We start from the raw sequence: 26,967 nt of genomic DNA, 5'->3' as shown, positions 1-26,967 counted from the left end.
CCTGGGTCGTTCATGGTCTTTAGGCATTTTTAGCAGACACAGCTAAAAAAAAAACCGTATACACACACACACACACACACACACACGTGTCGCAATATATGTATCTGTAGATGTATACAGATACATATATACACATATATGAGGATTAAAATATCTAACGAGCTCATACTGGAAGGTCCAATTTAAATATGGGACTGTAAGGCTCTTCCTTAACTTCCTTCACACTAGTCTCTGCTTTTCTTCCACTCTGAGGATCCTGATTGTCAGGGATACACGTGATGTTAGACTATCTCACAGTTACTTATTTGGTACATTACACACAAATAGCAATGCTACTGTTACCAGCGCCGGTATTGCTGAAAAGAGTCGTTTTGTGCGTATTCTATCCCCATTCTCCTCCTTTTTTTGTTTGTTTTATTATACTTCACTGTTTTTTACAGCAGTTTCCCCTATTGTTAACATCTGGCATTCATTCGAGTGATACTTTGGTTGCAGTTGATGGAGCAGCATCGATACATTATTATTCACTAAAATCCACAGTTTGCATTGTTGTCCGCTGTTTGTGCTGTAACACACTATGGCTTTTAACAGATGCATAATATCCCACAGAGTAGTTTCACTGTCCTCAATACCCTCTGTGTTCTACTTATTTTTCCCTCTCTTCGTCATCACCTCCTGTTGAACCCCAGGCAACCACTGAAATTTTATGTCTCTATAGTTTTGCCTTTCCCAGAATGTGATATAGTTGAAATCGTACAGTACGTAATCTTTACAGAAAGCCGCCTTTGACTTAGCAATATGAGTTTAAGTTTCTTCTGTGTCTTGTCTTGGCTCCGTAGCTCGTATTTTTTTGTTATTGGTTAAAATTCCATTGTCTGAACGCGCCACAGTTTTTTTGTCCTTTCACATATTGAAGGACATCGTTGGTTGCTGTCACATTTTGTCAGTTTGCCGCTATAAACATCCATGTGCAGATTTTTGTGTGAACGTAGTTTTTTGACTCTTTTGGGTAAATGCAAAGGAACAGAATTGCTGGATCGTATGGTAAGAGTGTTTTTGGTGTAATAAGAAACCACTGTCTTCCAAAGTGGCTGCACCATTTCGAACATCCCCCGGCAACGAATGAGAGTTCCTGTGGCTCCACACCCTCGTCAATGTCTGGTGCTGTCGGTATTCTGGATTTTGCCCATTCCGATAGGTGTGTAGCGGTATCTCGTTGTTTTCAGTGGGCAGTTCCTTAATGGCGTGTCATGTGGAAAATCTTTTCATAGGCTTGTTTGCCCTCTGTGTATGTGCTTTGATGAGGTGTCTGTTAAGTTCTTTGGCCCACTTTTTAATTGGGATGTTTGTTTTCTTATTGTTGGATTTAAAAAGTTCTTTGCGTATTTTGGAAAGAAGTCCTATATCAGATGTGTGTTTTGCAAAAATGTTGTCTTAGTCTGTAGCTCTTGTTTCTCTTTTATTAACATTGTCTTTCACAGAGGAGAAGTTTTTAATTTTAATGAAGTCCCAGCCAGTGAACACCTTTTCTTTTTTTTGATAGTGCTTTTGGTGTTGTATCTAAGAAGTCATTACCAGATCAAGGGCTGCCTAGGTTTTCTCCCGTGTTGTGTTCTAGGACTTTACGCTTTTGCATTCACACTATGAACCACTTTGAGTCAATATTTGTCAAAGGTGTAAGTTCTGTGTCTAGATTCTTTTTTTTTTCTTATGTAGATGTCAAATTCCAGCACCGTTTGTTGAGAAGATGGTCCTTTTTCTGTTGAATTGCCTTTGCTCCTTTGTCAGAGACCAGTTGACTCTGTTTGTGTGGGTCTGTTTCTGTGCACTCTTCTGTGCCAGTGATGTCTTTGTGTTTTTCAATTAGTGGCTGTGGATTTATATAGTAAGTTTTGAGTTGGGACATGTCAATTTTCTGAGTTTGTTTTTCTTTTTCAATATTTTATTGCTATTTTGGGTCTTCCCATATAAATTCTAGAATCGGTTTGTCGCCATTCACAAAATAAACTTGCTGTGGTTTTCATTGGGATTGCACTGAATCTCTAGATCAAGTTTCAAAGAACGGGGTAGCCAGGGGCGGGACTGAATGTTCCAGCCCCGGCAACCAGCCCCCATCCTTTAGAAACTTCTGAAAGTCACCTAATTAACATAACAAAAGACACCTTTGTTTAGATTCATTGTGGTAAAGCCTCCTGTTTGGGTGTTGTTTAATATCTCTAGAGTTGATATAAGGAGAGAGTATTGTGTCCTGACTCAAAGCACCGACTTTGGAGCCATGGTCCTTATTAATTATCCCACTTTGCCCTTTATTTGTAACATGCCCTTAGATCACTTCCTGTCTTTGTACGTCAATTTCCTCATTGATAAAATGGGAAAAATCTGCCACCCCTCAAATAAAAGATGAGTCTGTGTAGTACCTGATGCAGAGTAGGTACCTCAGAATGATCCTCAGGGCCAGTCGTTAGGACATTTAGCATTTGTTACGCTGAGGCACAGGCTGTTCTCTGGTGGGGCAGCTGAGGCACAGGCTGTTCTCTGGTGGGGCAGCGGGTTTGGGGCTGAAGAGTCTAATGGGCCTTTGGGCGGGAGTGGAGGCGTGGATGCCCTCAGGGGCACATCTGTTTGCTGGACCTGTGTGTGTGGCCGGGAGAGAGGCAGGTGGCAGAGGCTGGGGCAGGATTGTGGGAAGAGATGGAGGGGGACCCCGTGGATGATCAGAAAACAGGTACCGAGACTTGAGCGGGGGGCAGCTGATGACAGATGTCAGTCCAGTAGACTAGGGATCTGGGACTGGACAAGGTGCCCTTGGAGGTCAGGGTAAGGGGTGGCTTGGGGGGAGCAGACGATGGCCGGGGCAAAAGCAATGAAGGGCGGCCTGCAAGGCCATACCGCGTGCTGGGTGTGGGTGCGGGCTGGTGGCCCAGCGGCCCTCAGACACGCGGTGCCTGTCAGAGGACCTACAGCGCTTTGAGCTCGGAGAGCCACCCGGCCCTGTGGAAGATGGTCAGAGATTCTGGGTCTTCCTGCTCTGAAGCCACCAGGGAAAAACATGGCTCTTGGGTTGAGGGTAAGAAGCATGGAGGGACGTTGATCAGGGGGCAGAGAGAAGCCCACCCTCAGCTCCCACGCAGCGGCCTTCTCTGTTGGCAGGAACACAGGGAAGGTGAGAACAGAGCGGTTGGTCTGAAGTGGAAGGTGTGCAAGTATGACGTTGCCCATCTTCATTTTGGGGGAAAAATGAACCAGTGGACTAAGGCTACTTTTTATCTTATTTGTATTTGCCTAGTAGAAAAATACGGTCAGAACTAATCAGATTCTTGCTGGGAAACAGCTTTTAAAGGGTCCTGTCTACTTACTAGTGCTGAAACCTCAGGCAGGTTACCTAACCTCTCTGGGCCTCATTTTTCTCACCTAAAATTGGGAGGGAGGGTGGGCTTCCCTGGTGGCGCAGTGGTTAAGAATCCGCCTGCCAATGCAGGGGACAAGGCTTCAAGCCCTGGTCCGGGAAGATCACACATGCCGCGGAGCAACTAAGCCCGTGTGCCACAACTACTGAGCCTGCGCTCTAGAGCCCGTGAGCCACAACTACTGAAGCCCACGTGCCTAGAGCCCATGCTCTGCAACAAGAGAAGCCACCGCAATGAGAAGCCCGTGCACCGCAACGAAGAGTAGCCCCCACTTGCCCCAACTAGAGAAAGCCCGCACGCAGCAACAAAGACCCAACACAGCCAAAAATGAATTTAAAAAAAATGCAAAAGAAGAAAACTAAAATTAGGAGGGAGGCAGAGAGAAATAGTGCTGTCTGTTAGCATTATTGTGAGGAATACATGAGGTAATAAAGTTCTTAGAACCGTGGCCACCACATTTTAAGTGTTTGGTAAACATTAGCTGTTGTGGTTACTCTTTTATTTTAACATTTTTCTTAACATCTTTATTGGAGTATAATTGATTTACAGTGGTGTGTTAGTTTCTGCTTTATAACAAAATGCATCAGCTATATGTATACATATGTCCCCATATTTCCTCTCTCTTGCGTCTCCCTCCCACCCTCCCTATCCCACGCCTCTAGGTGGTCACAAAGCACCAAGCTGATCTCCCTGTGCTATGCGGTGGCTTCCCACTAGCTATCTGTTTTACATTTGGTAGTGTATGTATGTCCATGCCACTCTCTCACTTTGTCCCAGCTTACCCTTCCCCCTCCCCGTGTCTCAAATCCATTCTCTATGTCTGTGTCTTTATTCCTGTCCTGCCCCTAGGTTCTTCAGAACCATTTTTTAATTTAGAGTCCAGGTATATGTGTTAGCATACAGTATTTGTTTTTCTCTTTCTGACTTACTTCACTTTGTAGGACAGACTCTTGGTCCATCCACTGCACTACAAATAACTCAATTTCGTTTCTTTTTATGGCTGAGTAATATTCCATTGTATATATGTGCCACATCTTCTTTATCCATTCATCTGTCAATGGACACTTAGGTTGCTTCCATATCCTGGCTATTGTAAACAGAGCTGCAGTGAACATTGTGGTACCTGACTCTTTTTGAATTATGGTTTTCTCTGGGTATATGCCCAGTAGTGGGATTGCTGGGTCATATGGTAGTTCTGTTTTTAGTTTTCTAGGAAACCTCCGTATTGTTCTCCATAGTGGCTGTATCACTTTACATTCCCACCAACAGTGCAAGAGGGTTATCTTTTCTCCACACCCTCTCCAGCATTTATTGTTTGTAGATGTTTTGATGATGGCCATTCTGACTGGTGTGAGGTGATACCTCATTGTAGTTTTGATTTGCATTTCTCTAATGATTAGTGATATTGAGCATCCTTTCATGTGTTTGTTGGCAATCTGTATATCTTCTTTGGAGAAATGTCTATTTAGGTCTTCTGCCCATTTTTGGATTGGGCTGTTTGTTTTTTTGATATTGAGCTGCATGAGCTGCTTGTAAATTTGGAGATTAATCCTTTGTCAGTTGCTTCATTTGCAAATATTTTCTCGCATTCTGAGGGTTGTCATTTTGTCTTTTTTATGGTCTCCTTTGCTGTGCAAAAGCTTTTAAGTTTCATTAGGTCCCATTTGTTTATTTTTATTTCCATTTCTCTAGGAGGTGGGTCAAAAAGGATCTTGCTATGATTTATGTCATAGAGTGTTCTGCCTATGTTTTCCTCTAAGAGTTTGATAGTGTCTGGCCTTACATTTAGGTCTTTAATCCATTTTGAGTTTATTTCTGTGTATGGTGTTAGGGAGTGTTCTAATTTCATTCTTTTACATGTAGCTGTCCAGTTTTCCCAGCACCACTTATTGAAGAGGCTGTCTTTTCTCCATTGTATATTCTTGCTTCCTTTATCAAAGATAAGGTGACCATATGTGCGTGGGTTTATCTCTGGGCTTTCTATCCTGTTCCATTGATCTATCTTTCTGTTTTTGTGCCAGCACCATACTGTCTTGATTACTGTAGCTTTGTAGTATAGTCTGAAGTCAGGGAGCCTGATTCCTACAGCTCTGTTTTTCTTTCTCAAGATTGCTTTGGTTATTTGGGGTCTTTTGTGTTTCCATACAAATTGTGAAATTTTTTGTTCTAGTGCTGTGAAGAATGCCCTTGGTAGTTTGAGAGGGATTGCATTGAATCTTTAGATCACTTTGGGTAGTATAGTCATTTTCACAATGTTGATTCTTCCAATCCAAGAACATAGTATATCTTCCCATCTGTTTGTATCATCTTTAATTTCTTTCATCACTGTCTTATAGTTTTCTGCATACAGGTCTTTTGTCTCCTTAGGTAGGTTTATTCCTAGGTATTTTATTCTTTTTGTTGCAGTGGTAAATGGGAGTGTGTCCTTAATTTCTCTTTCAGATTTTTCATCATTAGTGTATAGGAATGCAAGAGATTTCTGTGCATTAATTTTGTATCCTGCTACTCTACCAAATTCATTGATTAGCTGTAGTAGTTTTCTGGTGGCATCTTTAGGATTCTCTATGTATAGCACCATGTCATCTGCAAACAGTGACAGTTCTACTTCTTTCCAATTTGCATTCCTTTTATTTATTTTTCGTCTCCGATTGCTGTGGCTAAGACTTCCAAAACTATGTCGAATAATAGTGGTGAGAGTGGGCAGCCTTGTCTTGTTCCTGATCTTAGAGGAAATGGTTTCAGTTTTTCACCATTGAGAATGATGTTGGCTGTGGGTCTGTCATATATAGCTTTTATTATGTTGAGGTAGGTTCCCTCTATGCCTACTTTCTGGAGAGTTTTTATCATAAATGGGTGTGGAATTTTGTCCAAAGCTTTCTCTGCATCTATTGAGATGATCATATGGTTTTTCTTCTTCAGTTTGTTAATATGGTGTATCACGTTGATTGATTTGCGTATATTGAAGAATCCTTGCATTCCTGGAATAAACCTCACTTGATCATGGTGTATGATCCGTTTAATGTGCTGTTGGATTCTGTTTGCTAGTATTTTGTTGTGGATTTTTGCATCTATGTTCATCAGTGATATTGGCCTGTAGTTTTCTTTCTTTGTGACATCCTTGTCTGGTTTTGGTATCAGGGTGATAGTGGCCTCGTAGAATGAGTTTGGGAGTGTTCCTTCCTCTGCTATATTTTGGAAGAGTTTGAGAAGGATAGGTGTTAGCTCTTCTCTAAGTGTTTGATAAAATTTGTCTGTGAAGCCATCCGGTCCTGGGCTTTTGTTTGTTGGAAGGTTTTTAATCACAGTTTCAATTTCAGTGCTTGTGATTGGTCTGTTTACATTTTCTCTTTCTTCCTGGTTCAGTCTCAGAAGGTTGTGCTTTTCTAAGAATTTGTCCGTTTCCCAGGCTGTCCATTTTATTGGCATAGAGTTGCTTCTAGTAGTCTCTCATGATCCTTTGTGTTTCTGCAGTGTCAGTTGTTATATTTTAACATTTTTTATTCTAATGAGTGGTTATAAAGTCCCCAGTGTTGCATATTGATGTAGGAGGCATTACATGTATATTAGTTCTTTCTTTTCTTCTCTCTTCTGTGTTTCTCACAGAATCGAATTCAGCTTTTCATTTTAAACATGAGGAACTGTGCTCTAGAGAAATCCAGCGATTTTTTTATTTTCCTCAGTATTCTCATGGAATTACAGTCTGGGTCTCACACTACTTTAAACTTGGTATTCTAGCTGTGCTCGAGGCCCTCTATGTAACTGTCATGTATCTTCAGGATAGAAGGGACTTTCCACTCTGGTTTATACTCTTTAATGGTAGGCATTTCCACCATCTTGAAAAGAACACTCCCCCGAGGTGTGAATATTGTTTTTCCAGTTTAGGAAGAATAAGCTCAAGAGGTAGAATCTGGAAGCCTTGGTTAGAGTCTCAGTTCTGATTCTGGGGGAGTGGGGAGTTTGTGGGGAACCCTAGGAAAATCACTTTACCTCTGGGCCACAGTTTCCTTATCTGTAAATTGAGGAGCTGAAGCTTTTTCCTATAACTGATTTCTAAAAGTACACCTATTTTAGGTTGCACAGTTAAAACAGTTTATGCTAGAAAAATTATTCAATACAGACAAGTAAAAAAAAAAAAAAAAACTGGGTTAGGGGGAGAAGGTAGGTATGTAGATATAGAATAAAACTGACTCTGGACCTGGAAGCTCTTACTCACCCTGAAGAAACTTTGCAGCACTTGCCTTTTTTTTTTTGCGCGGTACGCGGGCCTCTCACTGCTGTGGCCTCTCCCGTTATGGAGCACAGGCTCCGGACGCGCAGGCTCAGCGGCCATGGCTCACGGGCCCAGCCGCTCCGCGGCATGTGGGATCTTCCCGGACCGGGGCACGAACCCACGTCCCCTGCATCGGCAGGCGGACTCTCAACCACTGCGCCACCAGGGAAGCCCTGTAGCATTTCCTTTTAACGGGAGTTTCGAATCCGCTTACCTCCTTGTGGTGCTGACATTCTGCCTTGTGTTGTGGTTTTTTATCGCCTCCCCTCATTACAGAGTAAGCTCCTTGACGGCAGTGCCTGTGTCTTACGCGTATTCTGTCTTTGTCAACATAACTAAGTACAGTGCGCTGCAAGCAGTTTGTAACTCCCTGAGCCTTCCTTCATGTCATCTTCCTCAATCCCCAATAGCAGTGAACAACCGTGAACCTTAGGCAGCTCACTGTATTTTCCTCTTTAATTCTCCCAGACATCTTCAAAATTAAAAATTTTTCTTTGTCCTTTTTCCTGAAGGAGAGACTGTAAAGCGATGTGTTTGGATGGGAAGGATGTGGGCTCCATGTCGGCAGTAACACGGTGCCTTGGGTCCAGCGTCTTTTGACTTAATGTCCCAGTAGACACAGAAGCCTCAGTCAGTGACCAGCTCATGGCGGTTCTCAGCACGTGTGAATTCTCTGCTCTTATTTACGTAAAGGAAGACGTATCACATTGTTAAAAATCGTCACATATGATAAATTGCTTTCTATTGAATGAAAAAGCAATTAATCATGCTTGAGTGACCATTTATGTGCAGATAGGACTCAGTCAAGTAACCAGTTTTGAAAACTTGCTACCAAAGAGTTTCCACCTCACCGAAGTAGTTGGCTGGGGAGGAAAGGAAAGCTTTCATACCCTGGTGATTTTTTTTTTCCCCCTGAAGTTTTAAATTATGAACAAAATTCAAAAGAAATGTTCTTTTATGATTCTGGGTGTGTTGATGAATACAATATTTGTATTACACCTTGGTATCAAACGTTTTATTGTCTGCCTTCACTTAAATATACTGTCAGAAGCTGCATGCTTAAGATCTGAATCTGCATCCTTCTAGCAGGGGTGCAGTAACTTCAGCGTGTGACGCGGGCAGGCGTTTCAGTCATGCATCTTGGAGACACGGGACCCAGAGTGGTCAGCGTGGCTGCGTGGTGCTCACGTGCGGCCTCTCCCGCAGCCCCGCCGAGTCTCTGAATCTGGGTTACTTAGGGCTGTCGCTGTTTCTAGCCTACCGGGAGCCCAAATGGAAAAGCCTTTGGGATCATCCTGTATTTTCAGTTCAAATGAATTCTTCTTTGTAGTCAACAACTTTGGGAGGAATTGAATTCACAGAGGGTACCGTTTGCAGCGTAATCTGCAGACTTGCCCCGAATTTGAAGGCTGCCCACCCTGGAATTGTAACACAAGTCAAAGGTGACCCTCTTTGAACATCCCAGAGGGTATGGCTGTTCTCCCACTGCAATATTTGATAGCTCAAGAGCTGTCAAAAAAGGGTAAACTAGGGACTTCCCTGGCAGTCCAGTGGTTAAGACGCTGCACTTCCAATGCAAGGGGCCGTGGGTTCGATCCCTGGTGGGGGAACTAAGATCCCGCATGCCGTGTGGCGAGACCAAACAAAATAGTAAACCGTTTGTCTTCTGAAGGTAGTGGTGTCTTTCCGATTGCTTCCATGGGAGCGCAGCCTGTGAAATGAACTGACGGTTACAATCCAGGTTTTGGTGGCCAGTGTTCTAGAATCTTTCATCGGGAACCCAAAGGTGCCCAATTCTGACCTGTGACGAGGCGGCAGAAACTTTCAAGTCCCGTTACCACTGTGTGCGTTTCCAAGTCTCCCTCCCCTTGTCTCATCCTGGCTGTGTTTTTTCCCCTGGATAGCAACGTCACTCCGTGAAGCTAGAACTTTTATCCTTTCTAACGTGCCTCCAGAGGAGTAACTGGCTTCTGATTGCCAGACTGGAGACTGGAGAGACAGGCACGTCGCTGTGACATGGTGGGTTCTTTGGAAAGGAGGTCCGCCACGTCATCATCTGGTGCTGCGGATTTCATCCTGCTTCCTTTCCTCACACTGTCTACTTGATGCTGAAGAAGAAGGAGAGAAAAAAAAGACTGTGTCTGTTTTAAAAAATAACATCTGCTTCCACGTTTTATCTAGAAACCACGATTCTTTTTCTAGGAGTGTTAGCTAGTCCTTTGATTTTCCTGAATATGTTCCATTGCAATATCGCCTGCTCAGTCCAGGCCTGTGTCTTCTCTGTTTTCCATCTCTTCACTCAGATAAGCCTAGAATTGCTTCCATAACCTCCCATTTCCATATATCCTCCAAGTCCAGTTTCAGTGCCTTAAAGCATTTTTGGACGTGTCATCCCACAGTAAATGAGGTCTCCTTTTTTTTTTTTTTTTGACTGTGCCACAGGGCTTAGCTCCCCGACCAGGGATCGAACCCTGGCCCCCTGCAGTGGAAGCGTGGAGTCCTAACCACTGGACCGCCAGGGAAGTCCCTGTGATGTCTCCTTCTAATCTCCCATTATCCTTTCAGATACACTTCTCTTGTGCCCACGATCCTTTTATATTTTGCAGTTTAGGATTTTGGTGCGTATTCTGTGTTACCTAAGTTGAGGGACTGTGTGGCATATCATGGAAACCAGGGAAGTTTTGAGAGGGAAAGTGGGCGTAATCCAGGACTGTCCCAGTCTCATGAGGATGTACTGTTGACGTTACTTCTAACAGAATCTCCGAGGAAGAGACCATTGACACTCTGAGCGTGCCTGGTAAATATCCAGTTGTGGCTCGTGGGCTCAGTAGCTGTGGCACGTGGGCTCAGTAGTTGTGGCTCACGGGCTGTATAGTGCAGGCTCAGTAGTTGTGGCGCACGGGCTTAGTTGCTCCGCGGCATGTGGGATCTTCCCGGACCAGGGCTCGAACCCGTGTCCCCTGCACTGGCAGGTGGATTCCTCACCACTGCGCCACCAGGGAAGTCCCCACATACCGTTTCTAAAGGCTGAAGACAGAATGGTATCTGAGGCACGGCAGCAGTCAACTGAATATGCCAACATGTTTTCTCAGTTATTTAGCTGACTTTTGGAAGTGCATTCGACTTAGAAAATGCCCGGCAGTGCATGGTTTAATATCGCTTTAGGAAGTTTAGTAACAGTTTGTTGTCACTGTTCTGGTGCCACTGCAACCTGACAGTTCCTGGCTGGCAGGACCGTAAGGTATGATATTCCTGCAGCGGGAGACTTCCCAGTGTGCGGTTAGGGTTAGCAGGGCAGGTCAGTGAGGACAGCCTCATTCCATTTCACCCACATGATTGACTAGGGTGGCTATTGTACTATTAAATAAGCCATTCTATTCTGCTAGACCTTTTCTCCTTTTTTAACACTGCAGTTTCCATAGGAAACCCACAATGGACTCACCACGGCCAAGTGGAGGGGAGTGGCAGGTTGCATGAATATGTACGTTGGTCCTTGGTCTTTGCCTGTCACAGACTTTGTGATTGATTCTGTGATTTCAGTTCTGTCCAACTTAACTGTTCTCCCCGCAGACCCAGCCTGGAGTCCTTTGTTGCCCTAAACATTTCCTCACAGATCTTTTATTAACTTTTTCTTTTCTGCTCTAATTTTTCTCCCTCTTACCTACTTTAGCATGTAGCCCTGTAACAATAATGAGGAAGAAAAATACATCTCTAGTGGTGTGATCAGGTGAAGCAACAAATGCACTTCTCTTCTCTATTTTAAAAAAAAAAAAGGACTTTCAAACTTACTGATTTTCTCCCCGGCTAAATGCTTGTAGAGAAGACAGAATGAAAAGATTGAAAAGGCTCAACTTTTCCTAATTAAATCTTTCATTGTGAATGTTAGCTGGGAGAAGAGCAACGTTTTTTTCTCTTTAATTATGGTAGTTGTGATATTTTAGGAAAAATTACGGCAGGAGGCGATCAGATTATCAGGGGTTTTTTGCTTTTGTCATCAGAATTGATTTCTGTGACTCTCAAATGGAGTGGTTTGCTAGTGTGAGATGCTGCTAGTTGTCTGTTTTGGTTTGCCCCATCTTTGTGGGTTATAAAACCCCTAATTGTATCTGCATGTGGTCACTTGGAATCCAGGCTGTGTTTCCCCACCTGTTTTGCATCTAGGCATCACTGTATTACAAAATGTTGATTAATTGCTTGTAAATGGAAGTGCCGTGTGCAATTTTTTGGAAGAATTGTGAAGGAGGAAGGCTTTTCCCCCTTTCCGTCTCCCTAAGGGGAATGCAGGCATGATGGCTAAGCTCAGGCAGCCTTTTTGGAGCATGAGGTGGGATCCATGAATGGCTGAGCAACAAGATACCAGGAACCTCTGGACTGCCCGTGTGTGAGTGAGAGAGAAACTCTTGTGTAACACCTGTTATCTGTGATTTGTTCTCCTATGATACTGACCACTGTCTTAACTCGTATATCTCTGAATCTGTTTCATCTGGTTTTGTATGAGGACAGCTCTTGGAGATTTTTTGTTTTCATATCAGACTCTATGCCTCAGAGGTAAAGGAATGCTTTATCTGGGGGACAAGAACAGTCTTAACTCCTGTAAATACAAATCTGTGAGATGTTCTGCAGTGTCTAGAATCTAACTTGTCATGTAAGAAGCCATCATGGTGATGCTTTTAAAATCACAAAAATGCTCTTCCCCTGTGCTTTGCCTTTCTCTTCCTCCTCCCCTAAGGTTTCAATCCCGAAGCCGGTAAGTGCAACAGAAAAAGAGGCATTCAGGTGTTGGGGGGTGGGCGTGGTGACCCAGAGCAGGGTGGGGAGCCTGGCTTGGGGGGTCCAAGCCCCAAAGCAGGACCAGGGCCAGGAGGTTGGAGGTGCAGGTGAGGAGGGTGAACTGGGCAGGTGTCCAGGTAGGAAGAAAGAGCATGGGGAGATGGGTTCCTGCATTAATACACGGGTGCATAGTTGAAAGAACCCAGAAGGTTCCTCAGAGCCCACTCACCCAGGGAGTTAATGAGGGCACAGGACATAGCTTAGCAGGGGTTACAAAGCACAGGCGAACGCCAGGGTTCCCAGGGGCTCACTGGCGCAGCCCCCCAGGCTCGTTTCTTGGTTGCTCAGGGCATACTTTATCTCCAGGTAAGAACTTTCAAGACATATTCAACGAGTCTGGGTGTTGGGAGTGCGTGGGCAGAAATGTCTAGTGCTGTCTTCTGTGCCCAGCTGGTCAGGTGCCTCTAACCAGGTATAAGCCAGCGACCTGCACATTCCTGGACATGTGAACGTGCTGGTCCTGGAGCCTCCAGGTGTTTGCAACTTTGAACAGGACATGACACATCTCGAGCTCATCTACTCATCTGGATCTTGACCCAGAATCAGTATCAGACTTCCAGGTGTCCCTGCAGGTCAGCATAGAGCCATCCCAACACGGCTGTAAGATAACCCTGCTTCACGCAGTTATATGTAGGGGTATCGATGGCGTACGTAAGGAGGTTAAAAATAATGGACGCCAGAGTTCTCGCTGTTAGAGAAGGGAGTTAACAAATAGGAAACGGAAGAAATGAGAATGAACCATGCAGTGTTGTATTGGAATCCATCTATTGGTGTGAACTTGGGATTCAAGTTCAGATGTGTGTGTACAGATCTGTACAGATGTGTGTGTGTGGGGGTGAGTGTGTGTATTCTCTCATTCTGTGCACTGAGAATACTGAGCCCCCAAGTAACAATGAGCACATCTAGTGCCCAGATTTTGGCTTGTAAGTACTATTTTCCACAGAATCAGCTCATTGGAGAAATGGCTGATTGATTCCAAGCCTGTGGCAGCAAAAGTACAAGATGAGCTTGACTGTCTCTTGCCAGAAAGCAGGGAAGTCCTCAGTGATGGGGACGCGTCAAAAGGACACTGGGACATTTGCTGAAACTTGGGGGCTGAGGATTAGATGGTAATGATGTATCATGCTCAGTTTTTGACTTTGGTGATTATGTTGTGGTTTTGCAGGAAAATGTCTTTGTAGGAATACCCTAAAGTTTATGGGACATCAAGCCAACAGCTTAATCTCAAATGGGTCAGGGCAGAAAAGCAGGTCTTTGCATTGTATCTTCTCTAACTTTGTGGGAGGTTGAACAAAAGAAAAACACTCAAAAATTGTGGTCAACGATGATACCTATTTTTTTCAAGGATGCTGGGGTCCAACCCTGAGACCCTTCTTGAGAAAAAATATTTGTCTTATTATTCCTTTATGGAAAAAACTCTGTTGCATTAAAATAATGCATTAATAATAATAATAATGCATTAATGCAACTCTGTTGCATTAAAATAACATTCTTATAGAAAGAATATTGGAAAAATTTTTAAAAATTTTTAAATGTTTCTTCACTAATACATCTGCGTTTAAAATTGTAATATAAAGTATACTGTATAAAGTATACTGTATTTAATTAGTATATTTAGTATATTGTGTAAAATCATTTAGATTTTAATTTATATATAAATATTTAATTTATATAAATAGGTGTGTGTGTGTATATATATATATATATATATATGTAAAATTTATATATATGCCCACAAAAATATACATATAGCTTGCTGACCAGGCAGTGAAGTTTTAGAACCCAAAGTAGAAGGCAGGTCACTTTTTTCCGTCTGGCTTTTTTTTTTTTTTCCTTTTCTTTCTTTTCTTCTTCTTTTTCTTTTTTAAATGGATCTGTATGTATATTTTCTTTCTTGGTAGTTGGAAAAACCTGTTTTTCTTTTAAAGCAGACCTAATCTTTTTCAGCAGATTAAGCCTCCATGATAATGTTCGAAATTGGTGAGCAATCCGCTGCTGCTTTGAAATGTCAACCAAAACTTGTAGAGGAACTTGTGGAAGGTTCTTACTGGGATCAACTGAGAGCCTGTAGCAGCGTTTCGGGGTTGACCGTGGGCTCAGGGGCGGTAGGGTGACGTGGTCCCTGTCTCGACGCGATGGTTTGTTTAAGCGTGTGGGGAAGTGGGGGAGGAGCTGTCCCTCCCCGGGCTCTGGGCCGGATCTCCTGACCGGTCCCCTTAGTGAGATGGGCTCTTGAGGCTGGACCACTGGGCCCGGCCGCCGAGCGGCACTAACGGGGCCTTGTCGCGTTTGGCCCTGCGACGTTAACGCCGTCAGTGCTGACTCGCTCTGCTCTGCTAATTGCATAGCTTTTCCTGATTTGGTTTAACATTGAGCAGACAGCCTTCTGTGAACCCCTGCTTCTCTTTTTTCGAGCGATAACACTCCAACCTGGGAAAATAACTTAGCGCTTCACCTTGTAGGAGTGTAGGTGTACTTTGGGAACATTAACTGACTGTGTGATTTCTCTTTTTTCTTTTACAGTCACCCTGTCCCACATCACACAGCTGGTCCTCAGCCACAACAAGCTAACGAGTAAGTCAGCGCCGTCCTGTTACACAACTTCTGACTTTTAGGGACTGTGGCGGTACTGCTGATTCTTCTGTCTTCCTTTACAGACACTAATGACAAGTGATTATTTAGGCAAACCGAGAGGTTACTTGGGTGACACTAAGGCACCTGAGCAGATGGTGGTCCTGTATTTTGTAGTTTGCTCTATTTTGAGGATTCTTCCCTATCATGTGTGTAAACTGCAGAAATACAGTGACATTGTCTGGAAATGGTCCCCTTAGGGCATGGTAATTACTGCAGTGACCTGAAATGCTGAGACTTTCATTATTATTTAAAAAAAAAAAAACTTATCAAAAAGAGGAGGGCTTCCCTGGTGGCACAGTGGTTAAGAATCCGCCTGCCAGTGCAGGGGACATGGGTTTGAGCCCTGGTCCGGGAAGATCCCACATGCCGCGGAGCAGCTAAGCCCGTGCACCACAACTACTGAGCCTGCACTCTAGAGCCCGTGAGCCACAACTCCTGAGCCCACGTGCCACAACTCCTGAAGCCCGCGCGCCTAAAGCCCGTGCTCCGCAACAAGAGAAACCACCGCAATGAGAAGCCCGCGCACCGCAACAAAGAGTAGCCCCCGCTCACCACAACTAGAGAAAGCCCATGCACAGCAATGAAGACCCAATTAATTAAAAAAAAAGTTAGAATAAGAGTTCTTTGCTTTCATTTATACTTTCTCCTCAAAAGGGGAAGATGTAACTGTTGCTATACTTTTCTTCCCTGCTTGATGGGGGGAGAAGAAAAGCCCAAAGTTGTAAAAATTATATAAACTTGCATCTGCGTTTTTCAAGTTCTTGAGTCTGGTTTCCAAGGAAAATTGTCCTGGGCATTGGCAGTGGTACGGTTAACATATAGTTGATTTCATACCTCTTTGTAACGTATCTTCTGTGAATAATTGTGGGCCATTTTATTTATTTATTTTTATTTATTTCTTTATTTTTTTGTGGTACGCGGGCCTCTCACTGTTGTGGCCTCTCCCGTTGTGGAGCACAGGCTCCGGACACGCAGGCTCAGCGGCCATGGCTCGCGGGCCCAGCCGCTCCGCGGCATGTGGGATCTTCCCGGACCGGGGCACGAACCCGCATCCCCTGCATCGGCAGGCGGACTCCCAACCACTGCGCCACCAGGGAAGCCCGCCATTTTATTTTTAGAGCTGTGGCTTTAAAGTTTTTAATGACAGGGACCCACTCTGCCATCTGATTTCTAATTGACGGTCACTTCTTTGTGCTTGCCATATTTCCTGCAGACTTGAATGATTTTTCTAATCATGTGGCCGGAATTTGTTAGGGAGCTTTCCACGTCCAGTGAAACGAAGCAGAATGTCATGTTGAGGGATTTGTGTCGCGAATTTATGTGTGTGTGTGCGTTACATACAGCTTGAAGCAGTGTTACAGAGCTGTTGATTACTGAGAATGGAGTGGCAGTTAGGGCCCCTCGTGTGCAGCAGACAGGCATATGAGTTCATTTTTAGCAAAAAGCACATGTTTGTATGGCAAGGACAGAGGGGCACAGTTGTCATGTTTGCGTATCGGGGGCTCCAGCAACTGAAAGTGAGGCTGACAGGTCACGTGCGATCGTTATTGTAACAGGTAATATGCTGCCACTTTCATTGTTTTTGTAATAAACGGTTCTGCTCTTCACTGAGACCCTAATCCCAGTTCAGAGGGGATTTGCAGTTTGTTTTGGAGGGGGGGACTGCATGATCCCTAAATGACCCCAGATTTTGTGAGCAGAAATTCCAGAAGCTGTCTGTCGTTTAGCTCATGAACATATTTCTTAATTGCCAAGCTTACTACTGTTGTTAGATCTTGCATCATCATCAGAGCAAAAGTTTCCATTTAAACAAGAAAGCCAAACATGTTTTATGCCTACTATACCATTAATTGATCTGGTCCTTAAAAAGTCTTTCAGGTGGTTGTAGTTTATTTCTTTTTAAATGTCCACAAAGAGAGAAATCTCAGGGATCAGGGGATCAATTTGTCTTTCCGGGCATGCAACATGAGATTAATTTGGGTAGGCATAAATACGGTTAAATTGTGTCTGCTGCTGAAGAGGTTCGCTGTGAATGGATGCAAACTTTTTATTTATTTCTTCCTTTTTTTTTTTTCTTCCCCTTTCTCCCATTTGAGACACTCTTGACCTAATCCAGTAAGCTCTAATTAATTGTCTTGGTAAATTCTGTTTCAAGCCACTGTGAGTGGTGTCAGTGACACCCGATCTGTTCCATCCACTAAGGTCAAATTAGCATCTTTTACTGTTTTTCTGGCATTTAAATGAATGGCTTTGCTATGGTTTTTCCAGTGTTTATAGTAAATATGTCCATTTGATGGAAATATAAATATGCATTACGCGGAGGTGGGTGTGCCCACCCTCCTGTCACTTTTTATTGTAATCAGTGTCTTTCACTTTCCGTGGTCTTTAACGGGGACTGGCTGACAGCACCGCATTCAAACTCAGACTCAAAAGATAAACCCCTCAGCACTGCTTTCATCTTGAAAAAGTATGTGTGTTTTTCTCTTCGTGCGCCAGTTACACTGTCGTGATATCTCCTCTTGTGTACTTAGGGAATGAATCACCAGCTTCGTCACACTGGGACCTTGATCTGGGGACAGCTCTTGACTCCACGGACCTGAGTCGGTATCTGTAGGGCCGTTGGAACAGTGTAGCACTCACACCTTTTCATGCTGGTGGTTTTGACATCAATGGGTCCACTCAACGCAGTACGACTGAGGCCACGTGGAAGGGGGAAGCGGGCTGATGACCCCTAAATTCCCCAAGATTTTGTGAGTGGAAATTCTTGACGTTTTTGACACAAGAGTTCGTAAACGTCTTTCAAAATTGTCAGCGTGATCGCTGTTAGAGGTTCCTCATTATTACAGCGACACGATTGACGATTAAACCCCAGCAGGGCTTGGGGCCCTGCTGATGGATTTTGGTGCAGTGACTGCGGGGTGACCCTGCCGGCAGCAACTTGCCCAGGTACACGTTCCCGCGATGCACGGAACGAGTGGGAGGCCGAGTTGCAAGTGAATCTTTTCCTTCTGCATTTCTGCTGTGACTGGACAGGTAGCTCTCTGGGCACCGGAAGGAGGTGTTTTTCTGGCTTCAGAGGAAAGCTGAGGTTCTGACGCCAGGCCGCCCCACCCCTCCCTTCCTCCCTTGCCTGCCCCCTCCTCCACCCTCCACCTCCACCCTCCGCCCACCCTCCTCCCACACCCCTGCCCTCCAGGGCCAACCAGAACCCTCTCTTCCCCCAATGCCTATTGTTCGTAGACTCTTGACACCAGCGTGGCCCTTTCTCGTCCTCCTGTTGCTTCCTGTTCCTTCCTCTCCAGATATATCTTAAGCTTTGTTGAAGGCAGGGACCATGTCTTGTTCTTTTTTTTCCCTTCATATTTATTTATTTATTTGGTTGTGCCGGGTCTTTGTGGCCACCTGCGGGCTCTTAGTTGCAGCGTGTGCACTTCTTAGTTGTGGCATGTGGGCTCCTTAGTTGTGGCATGTGGGGTCTTAGTTGTGGCATGTGGGGTCTTAGTTGTGGCATGTGGGCTCTTATTTGTGGCATGTGGGCTCCTTAGTTGTGGCATGCGGGATCTTAGTTCCCTGACCAGGGATCGAACCTGGGCCCCCTGCATTGGGAGCACGGAGTCTTAGCCACTGGACCACCAGGGAAGTCCTTCTTATTCTTCTTTAAGGCCTGATGCTGAGTGCACAGCAGCTTCCCAGTCAGTCCTCATAGAAAGCAATAGTGGTTGATGGGAGGGGGCAGACAGAGGACCAGCAGGGCCGGGGGCGAAATAGCTGGCTTCCGTGAAGTGGTCAGTGTAGGAAGCTGATAGTTTCCTCAGGATCAGCTGGTTAACGGACTTGGTTAGCTGTGACCACTACACACTTCTGTTTCTTAACTACTTATAGGCTCACTTCAAATGTGCTGAACCATGAGTGCTCTAAAGAAACAGAACCTCAGGTCCTAGAAATTGCTGTCTGTGCCCCCTTTATAGGGGCCCTTTCATAGGTAAGGGATGATGTGCTGACATGGTACAGGCAGACCTCGCTTTATTGCACCTGGCAGACATTGCGTTTTTGTGGGGGAAATTGAAGGTCTGTGGCAACCCTGCGTCGAGCAAGGCTGTTGGCACGCTTTTTTTCCTACAGCATTTGCTTACCTCGTGTCTCTGCATCACACTTTGGTAACTCTCACAGTATTTCAAACCCTTCACCAGCAAAAAGATGACAGCTCGTTGAAGGCTCAGATGATGATGGTTTGCACTTTTTTTTTTAGCAATAAAGTACTTTTTAAGGTATGTACATTGTTTTCTAGACATAATGCTTTGCACACTTAATAGATGACAGGATAGTATAAACATAACTGTTACAGGCACCAGGAAGCCAAAAATTGGTGTGACTCAGTTTACAGCAGTAATCTCTTTATTGTGGTGGGTGGTCTGGAACCAAACCTGCATTGTCCCCAAGGTGTGCCTGTGCTCCTCGGGGACACCTAAGGACCCACGGTGGGGAAAGCGGGCATCATGACCACCCATGGGTGCTTTTTTCCACCCAGCGACCCTTGTGGGCTCAGCTGAGTTTCACTTCTCCAAAGGGAAGTGAAGACCTATACTATCCCGTGTCTTCGGGTTTGGAACCTGCTACTCTTTCACTTAGTTTTATATATTTAAGGTCCCGAATGATTTACTAATATTTTCATACAGTGAATTGTAGGTTAAGTTTCTTGAAATTAGGAGCCCTGTCATATGCTCATATATGTTGTACCATCCCACAGCAGTGCCAGAAGTGTGCAGAACATGAAACAGACACTCAGTTAATGCCGGTTGATTAGTGGCTTGGTAGGTGGTACGTTTTGCTAAGTCCCAGCAGTCCGAGATGATAGACTCAAGGGCTTGCTTGCTCTCAGTGTGTCTAAGATGGGGACACAGCATTATTTCAAAGGTGATCTTCCTGTGTCCCTGCTCTCCTGCCTTAGTGATGACCCTCCCTTGTAAATAAGCCAGGGTTAGATGAGTCTTTTTCAGTCTGCGCCTTATCTGATCCCTGGTTTTTATGGTATTTGGGAGTTTTAGCTTTGTAAATGTTTTTCTGCTTGTTTGCAGTCTTAAAGAGGAATTTCTTTCTGAGACAACCATTTTAAGCCTTGTCCACTAGAGGTCACTGTTGGGATACGTTACTTTTTTTTTTTTCCTCCTCATTTTGTACTAAAAGATTAGAAATCAAATTTGTGTTGTCAGACGAAATTTTTTTGCAAGTTTCTCGGCTCCGTCCAACAGGGATGTTACTACTTCCATTTACATAATGCAGTTTTGCCATAATTAATGTAGATAAGGAGGTATGTTATTTTTCTGTTTGGCTCCCCAAATTTAAGTATACATTCAGTGTCACGTGTCATTTTTAGTGTTTATTATGGCTACTTTCTCATGTTAGAAACTTTTCTTCCAGTCTGTTCAAAGTGAGAGGATTTTATTGCCTTTTATAGTAATTTTCGTATTGAGTATATATGAGATTTTTTTTCTCCTGTGGAAGAAAGAAGTTTAAAATATGTATGTATGTGACTAGATTTTAATTTAAAAATAACCGTGCATTTTGTGCATATTTAAACTGATTCTTTTACTGAATGCCACTGTGTAGGGAAGAATACGATGCATTCTGAAATGAATTACATTCTGCGTCACTGATAAAACAGTCTCTGAGCATCAATTTTTCAATGTGATGCTTTTCTTAATTTGAAAAAGAATTTTATTCTTACAGCCAAACCTATGTACAAATATTGCCAGCACCTTAAATGTGACAACAGTATTTATTTTCATTTTGTGACCCATGCATGTTAAGGACTAAACCCTCCTCATTTTCCGCAAGATGCAAAGGAGGTCTTTTTGCTTTGTGCAAACACTGAACAACCAGCTCTATGTAAACCTTTCATAAGTGTGGGTCTCTGAATGTAATTGTTTAGTTTTATACTTTGAACTTTTAACTGTCATGTAAAACATTCTCTTGAGATATTAGCAGCTTTGCCAGCCATAACTGTGACCCTGTCTTGTCATTTAATGTGTCGGAAATGGCTAGGCAGGCAGTAAACCTAAGTGTGATGGCAAAACTTATGTCTTTTTTTTAACAGGCTGTTTCTTATTAGTTATAGCTTATCTATGAATTCAAAATTATAATGAACAAGAAAATACTAGGGTATTTTCTTTAGTGATTTCAGTAACTTCTTTATAAAGATAATATTCTAAACACATGGAAGCTAATATAATGTTTTAAGATTTTATGCAGATATATATATTGATAGTATCTCTACTGTACGTCTTATTATAAAGGAATTAAGGAACATGTTTTGCATGAAAATATTGCAGTCTCAAAATATGCAGGTCCAATTATAACGAAGAAAAGTGAGCAGTTTTTAAAAAGCATAATAAACTGAAACCCTTTTCGACAGACATAATAGATTGTTGAGATGAATGAGAAAAATTAACTGTCCCAACTTGTAAGAATGACCTTCACCAGTCTTCCAGCACCTTCCTATTGCCAAATGTCTAGTTATTTTCTCTTCCATAGATTATTTGTCATGCCTTATGCAAAAGTTCTTGTGCATGGCTTGTATGAAATTAAACTATGAGGGAGAATATGCAAAATAAATCGCCTCTCTGTCATGAATTTACCTTGTGACAGTATCAAAACAACTTGCTGTTTGCATTTTAACAAAGTACAAATGTATTTATAATACAGAGGCTTTGATCAATAGCTTATTTTTTTAATTAGTGCACATTCATCAATTTGTTCCTGTGCCATCATTTGAAAGATTGGATTCGAAAAAATGTATACATAGTATTGAGCCAGACAAGCTATTAATCGACCAGTACTTTCCGATGGTGCCACTGGCTAGGTACCATTTAAAAAAGCGCCTGTAGTTGGGAGTTTGTTATTTTGGGTTTTAGTAAGGAAGCATGCAGGGCCGTCACATGGAAGCATCTGTTGGCCCCATGGTCCAGAACCAGCACGGTCCAAGACCAGCGGGTGAAGTTGGAGAAGGTGGGTTTCGATGCAGTTGTATCCTCCGCTCAGACACTTGTCATCCTCTGATCCCTTTCATGTCAGCCCCACCATCCCAAATGTACCTACTCTAGAATTCCTCTTCTTGGAGTCCTGCCCTGTGCTAAGAGGAAGCAAGCTAAGGGTAGTGTGTTAATTCTTCCACAACAGATTTTTAAAGGGAACGACTTCACTTATGGGAATTTCAGAAAGGTGGCAGGCTGTGGAGATCATTATGTGCGAACTGATGGAAACTTGTCACTTTCCAAACCCTAGCTCACCCACCGTGGGGAGCTGATCTTGGAAAGGGTTTCTTTTACTATTTCTTTAAAATTTAAAAAATTAAAAAAAAATTTTTTTTGGAGTCTAGTTGATTTACAGCATTGTTTTAGTTTCTGCTGTGCAGCAAAGTGAGTCAGTTACGCATGCACATATATCCTTTCTCTTTTAGATTCTTTTCCCATATAGGCCATTACAGAGAATTGAGTACAGTTCCCTGTGTGATACAGTAGGTCCTTATTAGTTATCTATTTTATATGTAGTAGTGTGTATATGTCAATCCCAATCTCCCAATTTATCCCTCCCCCCGTACCCTTCGGGTAACCATAAGATTGTTTTCTACAGCTGTGATTCTATTTTGTAAATAAGTTCATTTGTACCGTTTGTTTTAGATTCTACATATAAGTGATATCATACGATATTTGTCCTTCTCTGTCTGACTTACTTCACTCATTATGACAATCTCTAGGTCCATCCATGTTGCTGCAAATGGCATTATTTCATTCTTTTTAATGGCTGAGTAGTATTCCATTGTATATATGTACCATATCTTCTGTCTCCATTCCTCCATCAATGGGCATTTGGGTTGCGTCCATGTCCTGGCTGTCTTCTACTATTTATAATAGAACCCTCAAACGGAATTTCTCTACCAGCAGAAGTTTCTATGTAAATCATCTGACTCTGTCTTCTAGGTAATGTGTGTGTACATGTGTATCATGGTGGCGGGGGGAGCGGATATTCTAAAAGGTGCAATACTTGGTGATATACGTTCTTTTAGAGCAGTTCTTGACATTTCATAACTCACCGTTTTTAAGAGTAGGGTGAAAGCCTTGTCCATGATTCCTAGAAAATCGCACATAATCCTTATAATTTCAGCAGGTTTGTAGATCCTGTTAAAACCATCCATGAGTTTTTTAGGCGCGCGTGGAGCTCAGATTTAGAAACCTTGAGTAGGGGAGGGATGACATTAGTATATTTGCAGTGTGGATACACCAATCCTGTATCTTAGAGGGGATGTTTCCTGGAAATATGTGCAAAACTTCAGAAAGGTGATTTTTAAGGCATGTGAAGCTCCTTCTTTTTATGATAGCTTTTAAAAAGTGCTCATAAGCTACATCTGATTTACATGCTTCAACTTAAATTTTATGAAATACGAATTTGTAATCTACACGGGCCTCTCACTGTTGTGGCCTCTCCCGTTGCGGAGCACAGGCTCCGGACGCGCAAGCTCAGCGGCCATGGCTCACGGGCCCAGCCGCTCCGCGGCACGTGGGATCTTCCTGGACCGGGGCACGAACCCATGTCCCCTGCATCGGCAGGCGGACTCTCAACCACTGCGCCACCAGGGAAGCCCCTAGAATTTGTCATCTTGAGTGACCCACACATGCAGGCAGACCTCCTTTTATTGTACTTTGCCTTATTGAGCTTCACTGATACTTCGTGTTTTTACAAATTGAAGGTTTGTGGCAGCCCTGCACTGAGCAACTCTGTTAGCACCATTTTTCCAACAGGGTTTGCTCACTTCGTGTCTCTGTGTCACATGTCGGCAATTTTCACAATATTTCAAACTTTTTCTTTATTATTAAATCTGTTAGGTGGTCTGTGATCAGTGATCTTTGCTATCACTGCTGTAACTCGTTGAAGGCGCAGATGATGGTGGGCTCTTTTTAGCAATAAAGTATTTTTTCACTAAGTTAAGTTTTTTTTTTTTTTTTTTTTTTAGCAGTAATGCTGTTGCACACTTAATAGACTACAGTATAGTGTGAACATTTGTACACACTGGGAAACTCACTTTATTTTGGTGGTCTGGAACCGAACCCGCAGTATCTCCGAGGTATGCCAGTAGTGTGTGTGTGTATATACATATATATATATATATATATATATATATATATGTTTTCTTCAATTCCAGTAGAACATTGAGAAAGCCTTTCTGTTCTCAGTTTTTCTTTCCCGTTGTCAGTCAGCTTAACAGGACAGAACAACGCTCTGATACAATGGACCACGAGTTAACAAACTCGTCGACCCGTTTTCTCCTGCTTTGGATCTGAACTTTCTTGTCTAACCTTCTGCTGTGCCTTTAGGCTTTTCCCGCCTGTGTAGCCTCTGTTGCAGTCGCCTGATTCCTAGCAGAAGTGCCCGCCCTTCTCTCCCAGTCGTGCTCATCCTTCCAGAAGTTGAGACGCATTCTCATCTTTCTCCGTAAAGCCCTTCTTTCCGGCCAACTGTGCGGGGACTAAAGGATAAGGTGTCCACAGCTTTTTCGCTTCGAAGACCACATCCCCCAGAGACCGTGACCTGAGTGTGAAAGGAAGGGTTGGTTTTGGAGGGCTTGCTCTGTATCTGGGGGGGCGGCAGGCTTCACATGGTTGAGGAACCTGAGCTGGAGGTTGGAGGCCTCACTCTGGCTTTGAGCCTCTGTGCTCCCCCTTCCTTCCCCTGCTGCCTCCCCCGATGATGTCCGTGTGCAGTAACGCCCCGCTCCAGGGAATCTCGGAGCTCTGTGGACCAGACGTTGGCCCTGGACCATCACTTGTTCAAACAGAAGAGCAGGGAGCCTCCCCAGCGTTAAAGGCATAGTCATGATCGGAAGGGGAGTTGACAGAGGTACAGTGTGGGTTTTCCAGCCCCGGGAATCTTCCTCCACCCCCTTTCCTTCTGCCTCGTGTACCCCTTCATCACCACCGGAACATAAGGCAAGGAAGGAAGAGAAGCAGCCCTGTGTGGCTGCCCTCTTGCTGAAGTCATTCTTTTTTTTATTTTTTATTGAGGTGTAGTTGATTTACAATCTTGTGTTAATTTCTGCTGTACAGCAAAGTGATTCGGGTATGCATAGATATGCATTCTTTTTCATATTCTTTTCCATTGTGGTTTATCCCAGGATATTGAATGTAGGTCCCTGTGCTCTACGGTAGGACCTTGTTACATATCCATTTGCTGAAGTAATTCTTAATTGTGAAAGAAGACGTGAACTGTTGGCAAAGCGCTGTGTGTGTGTGAGAGGGAATTGGATTTGTCCAGTCTCCCTCTTAATAATTGAGGATTGAGAGTGTGTGTGTAGAATACTACATTGTAATAATTTTTAAAGTTTAAGAGCCTAGATAGCTCTTTCTGTGTCCCTGAGCCTGCTTTCTGCATTGATGGATTGAAATGTATTCAGTGGTCTTTTCTTTCTCGCTCTTTTCCGTGTTTCCAGACTTCTTAGGCATCTTTGCTAGAGGACGGAACCTCCACCCTTTTCTGGTCCTTCACTGGGTGTCACCTCCTCCCAGGCCCTTGAAGGTCACTGCCTTTCCGCTTGGTGCTGCTGCTTCAACCCAGCTCCCAAATTAAAGCTATTTCTTGATGTCCTGGCTGGTTGCTGCTGTAGCCCCTCGGCGCTGGAGTGTGATTTCGCAGGTGTGTTCCTAAAAGAATTCACGGTCTGGGAGGACACCTGGAAACTGCACGGACCATTCCTTGGTCCCTTCTGGGAACTTTAATGCAAGATTCAGACATCAGCTAACTTTTGCATCCTCAGAGGAGCAGAAATCCATGCTTGTCAGCTTCTTAGAGGATTTGTTTGGCTGTGCGTACACACTTTTTAGACCCCAGGGATAGATATTTTTGCATGTTAGACTTTATACTATAAAATCTGCCTTACTGCTTGCTTGTAACTTTTTCCCGTAATTTTTGTATACTTGATTATTCTCATCGTTGCTGAAAAAGTGGGACCATTTTTTTTTTTTTTTTTTGCAGTAAATTAAGTCAGGGATAGTTTTGGTTACTAAAACTACTTGAGCTGCAGAATCTTACGGAAGCCCGTGATAGGATACACTAAGTATGTCCTTCTGGGTGTGGGTGCTCGGGAAGTACCGTTGATTAACAGAAAGCATCATTTTTGTCACTTATTATGCTAATAGTATTTGGGGCATCTTGGCCATTGTTGGGTGGCTATTTAGCTATTTCATTTTTACCTTGAGGAACATGTAGATCCTGTTAAATGAGAATTTGCTTTACTGTTCCATAATCTTTATGTTTTTAAATAACCTGTAACTCCCCTAATTCAGTGTTTTAATAGCTGCTCTGGGGGAGATCCCGTAAAACCTATAAAGCTGGTTATCGTCAGTATACCTTTGAACTTCAGATTCTTATACTAAGATATAATTAGTTCATTATCCACCTCGCGTCTTTGGCCAGAAAACAAAAGCCATTAATCACGATAGGTACAAATGACCTTTTTTTTTTTTGCATATAAAATTCTGAAGAGGGTAATTATTTGCAAGAGTGAGGAGATTCTTCTTTACATGCAATCGTTAAAATGGCATTCAGGACGGTGATTCCTAATTTGCTGAGAGAATTGGCATCTATATAATTAGCCTAGACATTACCTCTGTGGTGTGAATAGACTAGTGCCTTCCAGCTAGTGTAGCCAAGGATGAAGAGGGCTTTCCTTTTACTCTGACCAAGAATGGCCCAATTCAGATTTCACATAGTTTGACATTTCATATAGTTTCTGGTACTTTGGTGTCTTCCCACCAGGGTGAAGGGGGATGCTTGTTA

General features: G+C 43.4%; 1 protein-coding gene across 3 annotated transcripts in view; it reads left to right on the top strand.

Moving 5' to 3' along the window:
- Window positions 1-26,967, top strand: part of RSU1 (Ras suppressor protein 1) — a 278,381-nt gene that overhangs the window by 8,698 nt on the left and 242,716 nt on the right. For all 3 annotated transcript variants that reach the window (XM_060006303.1, XM_060006301.1, XM_060006302.1), the window contains exon 3: window positions 15,031-15,081. In XM_060006303.1, the coding sequence (XP_059862286.1) occupies window positions 15,031-15,081 (51 nt within the window). The remainder of the gene's footprint in view (window positions 1-15,030; window positions 15,082-26,967) is intronic.

This window comes from Delphinus delphis, chromosome 2 (assembly GCF_949987515.2).
Source record: "Delphinus delphis chromosome 2, mDelDel1.2, whole genome shotgun sequence".
NCBI lineage: Eukaryota > Metazoa > Chordata > Mammalia > Artiodactyla > Delphinidae > Delphinus > Delphinus delphis.
Note: the sequence above shows the minus strand (reverse complement) of the source record. Positions and strands in the feature narration are given on the sequence as shown.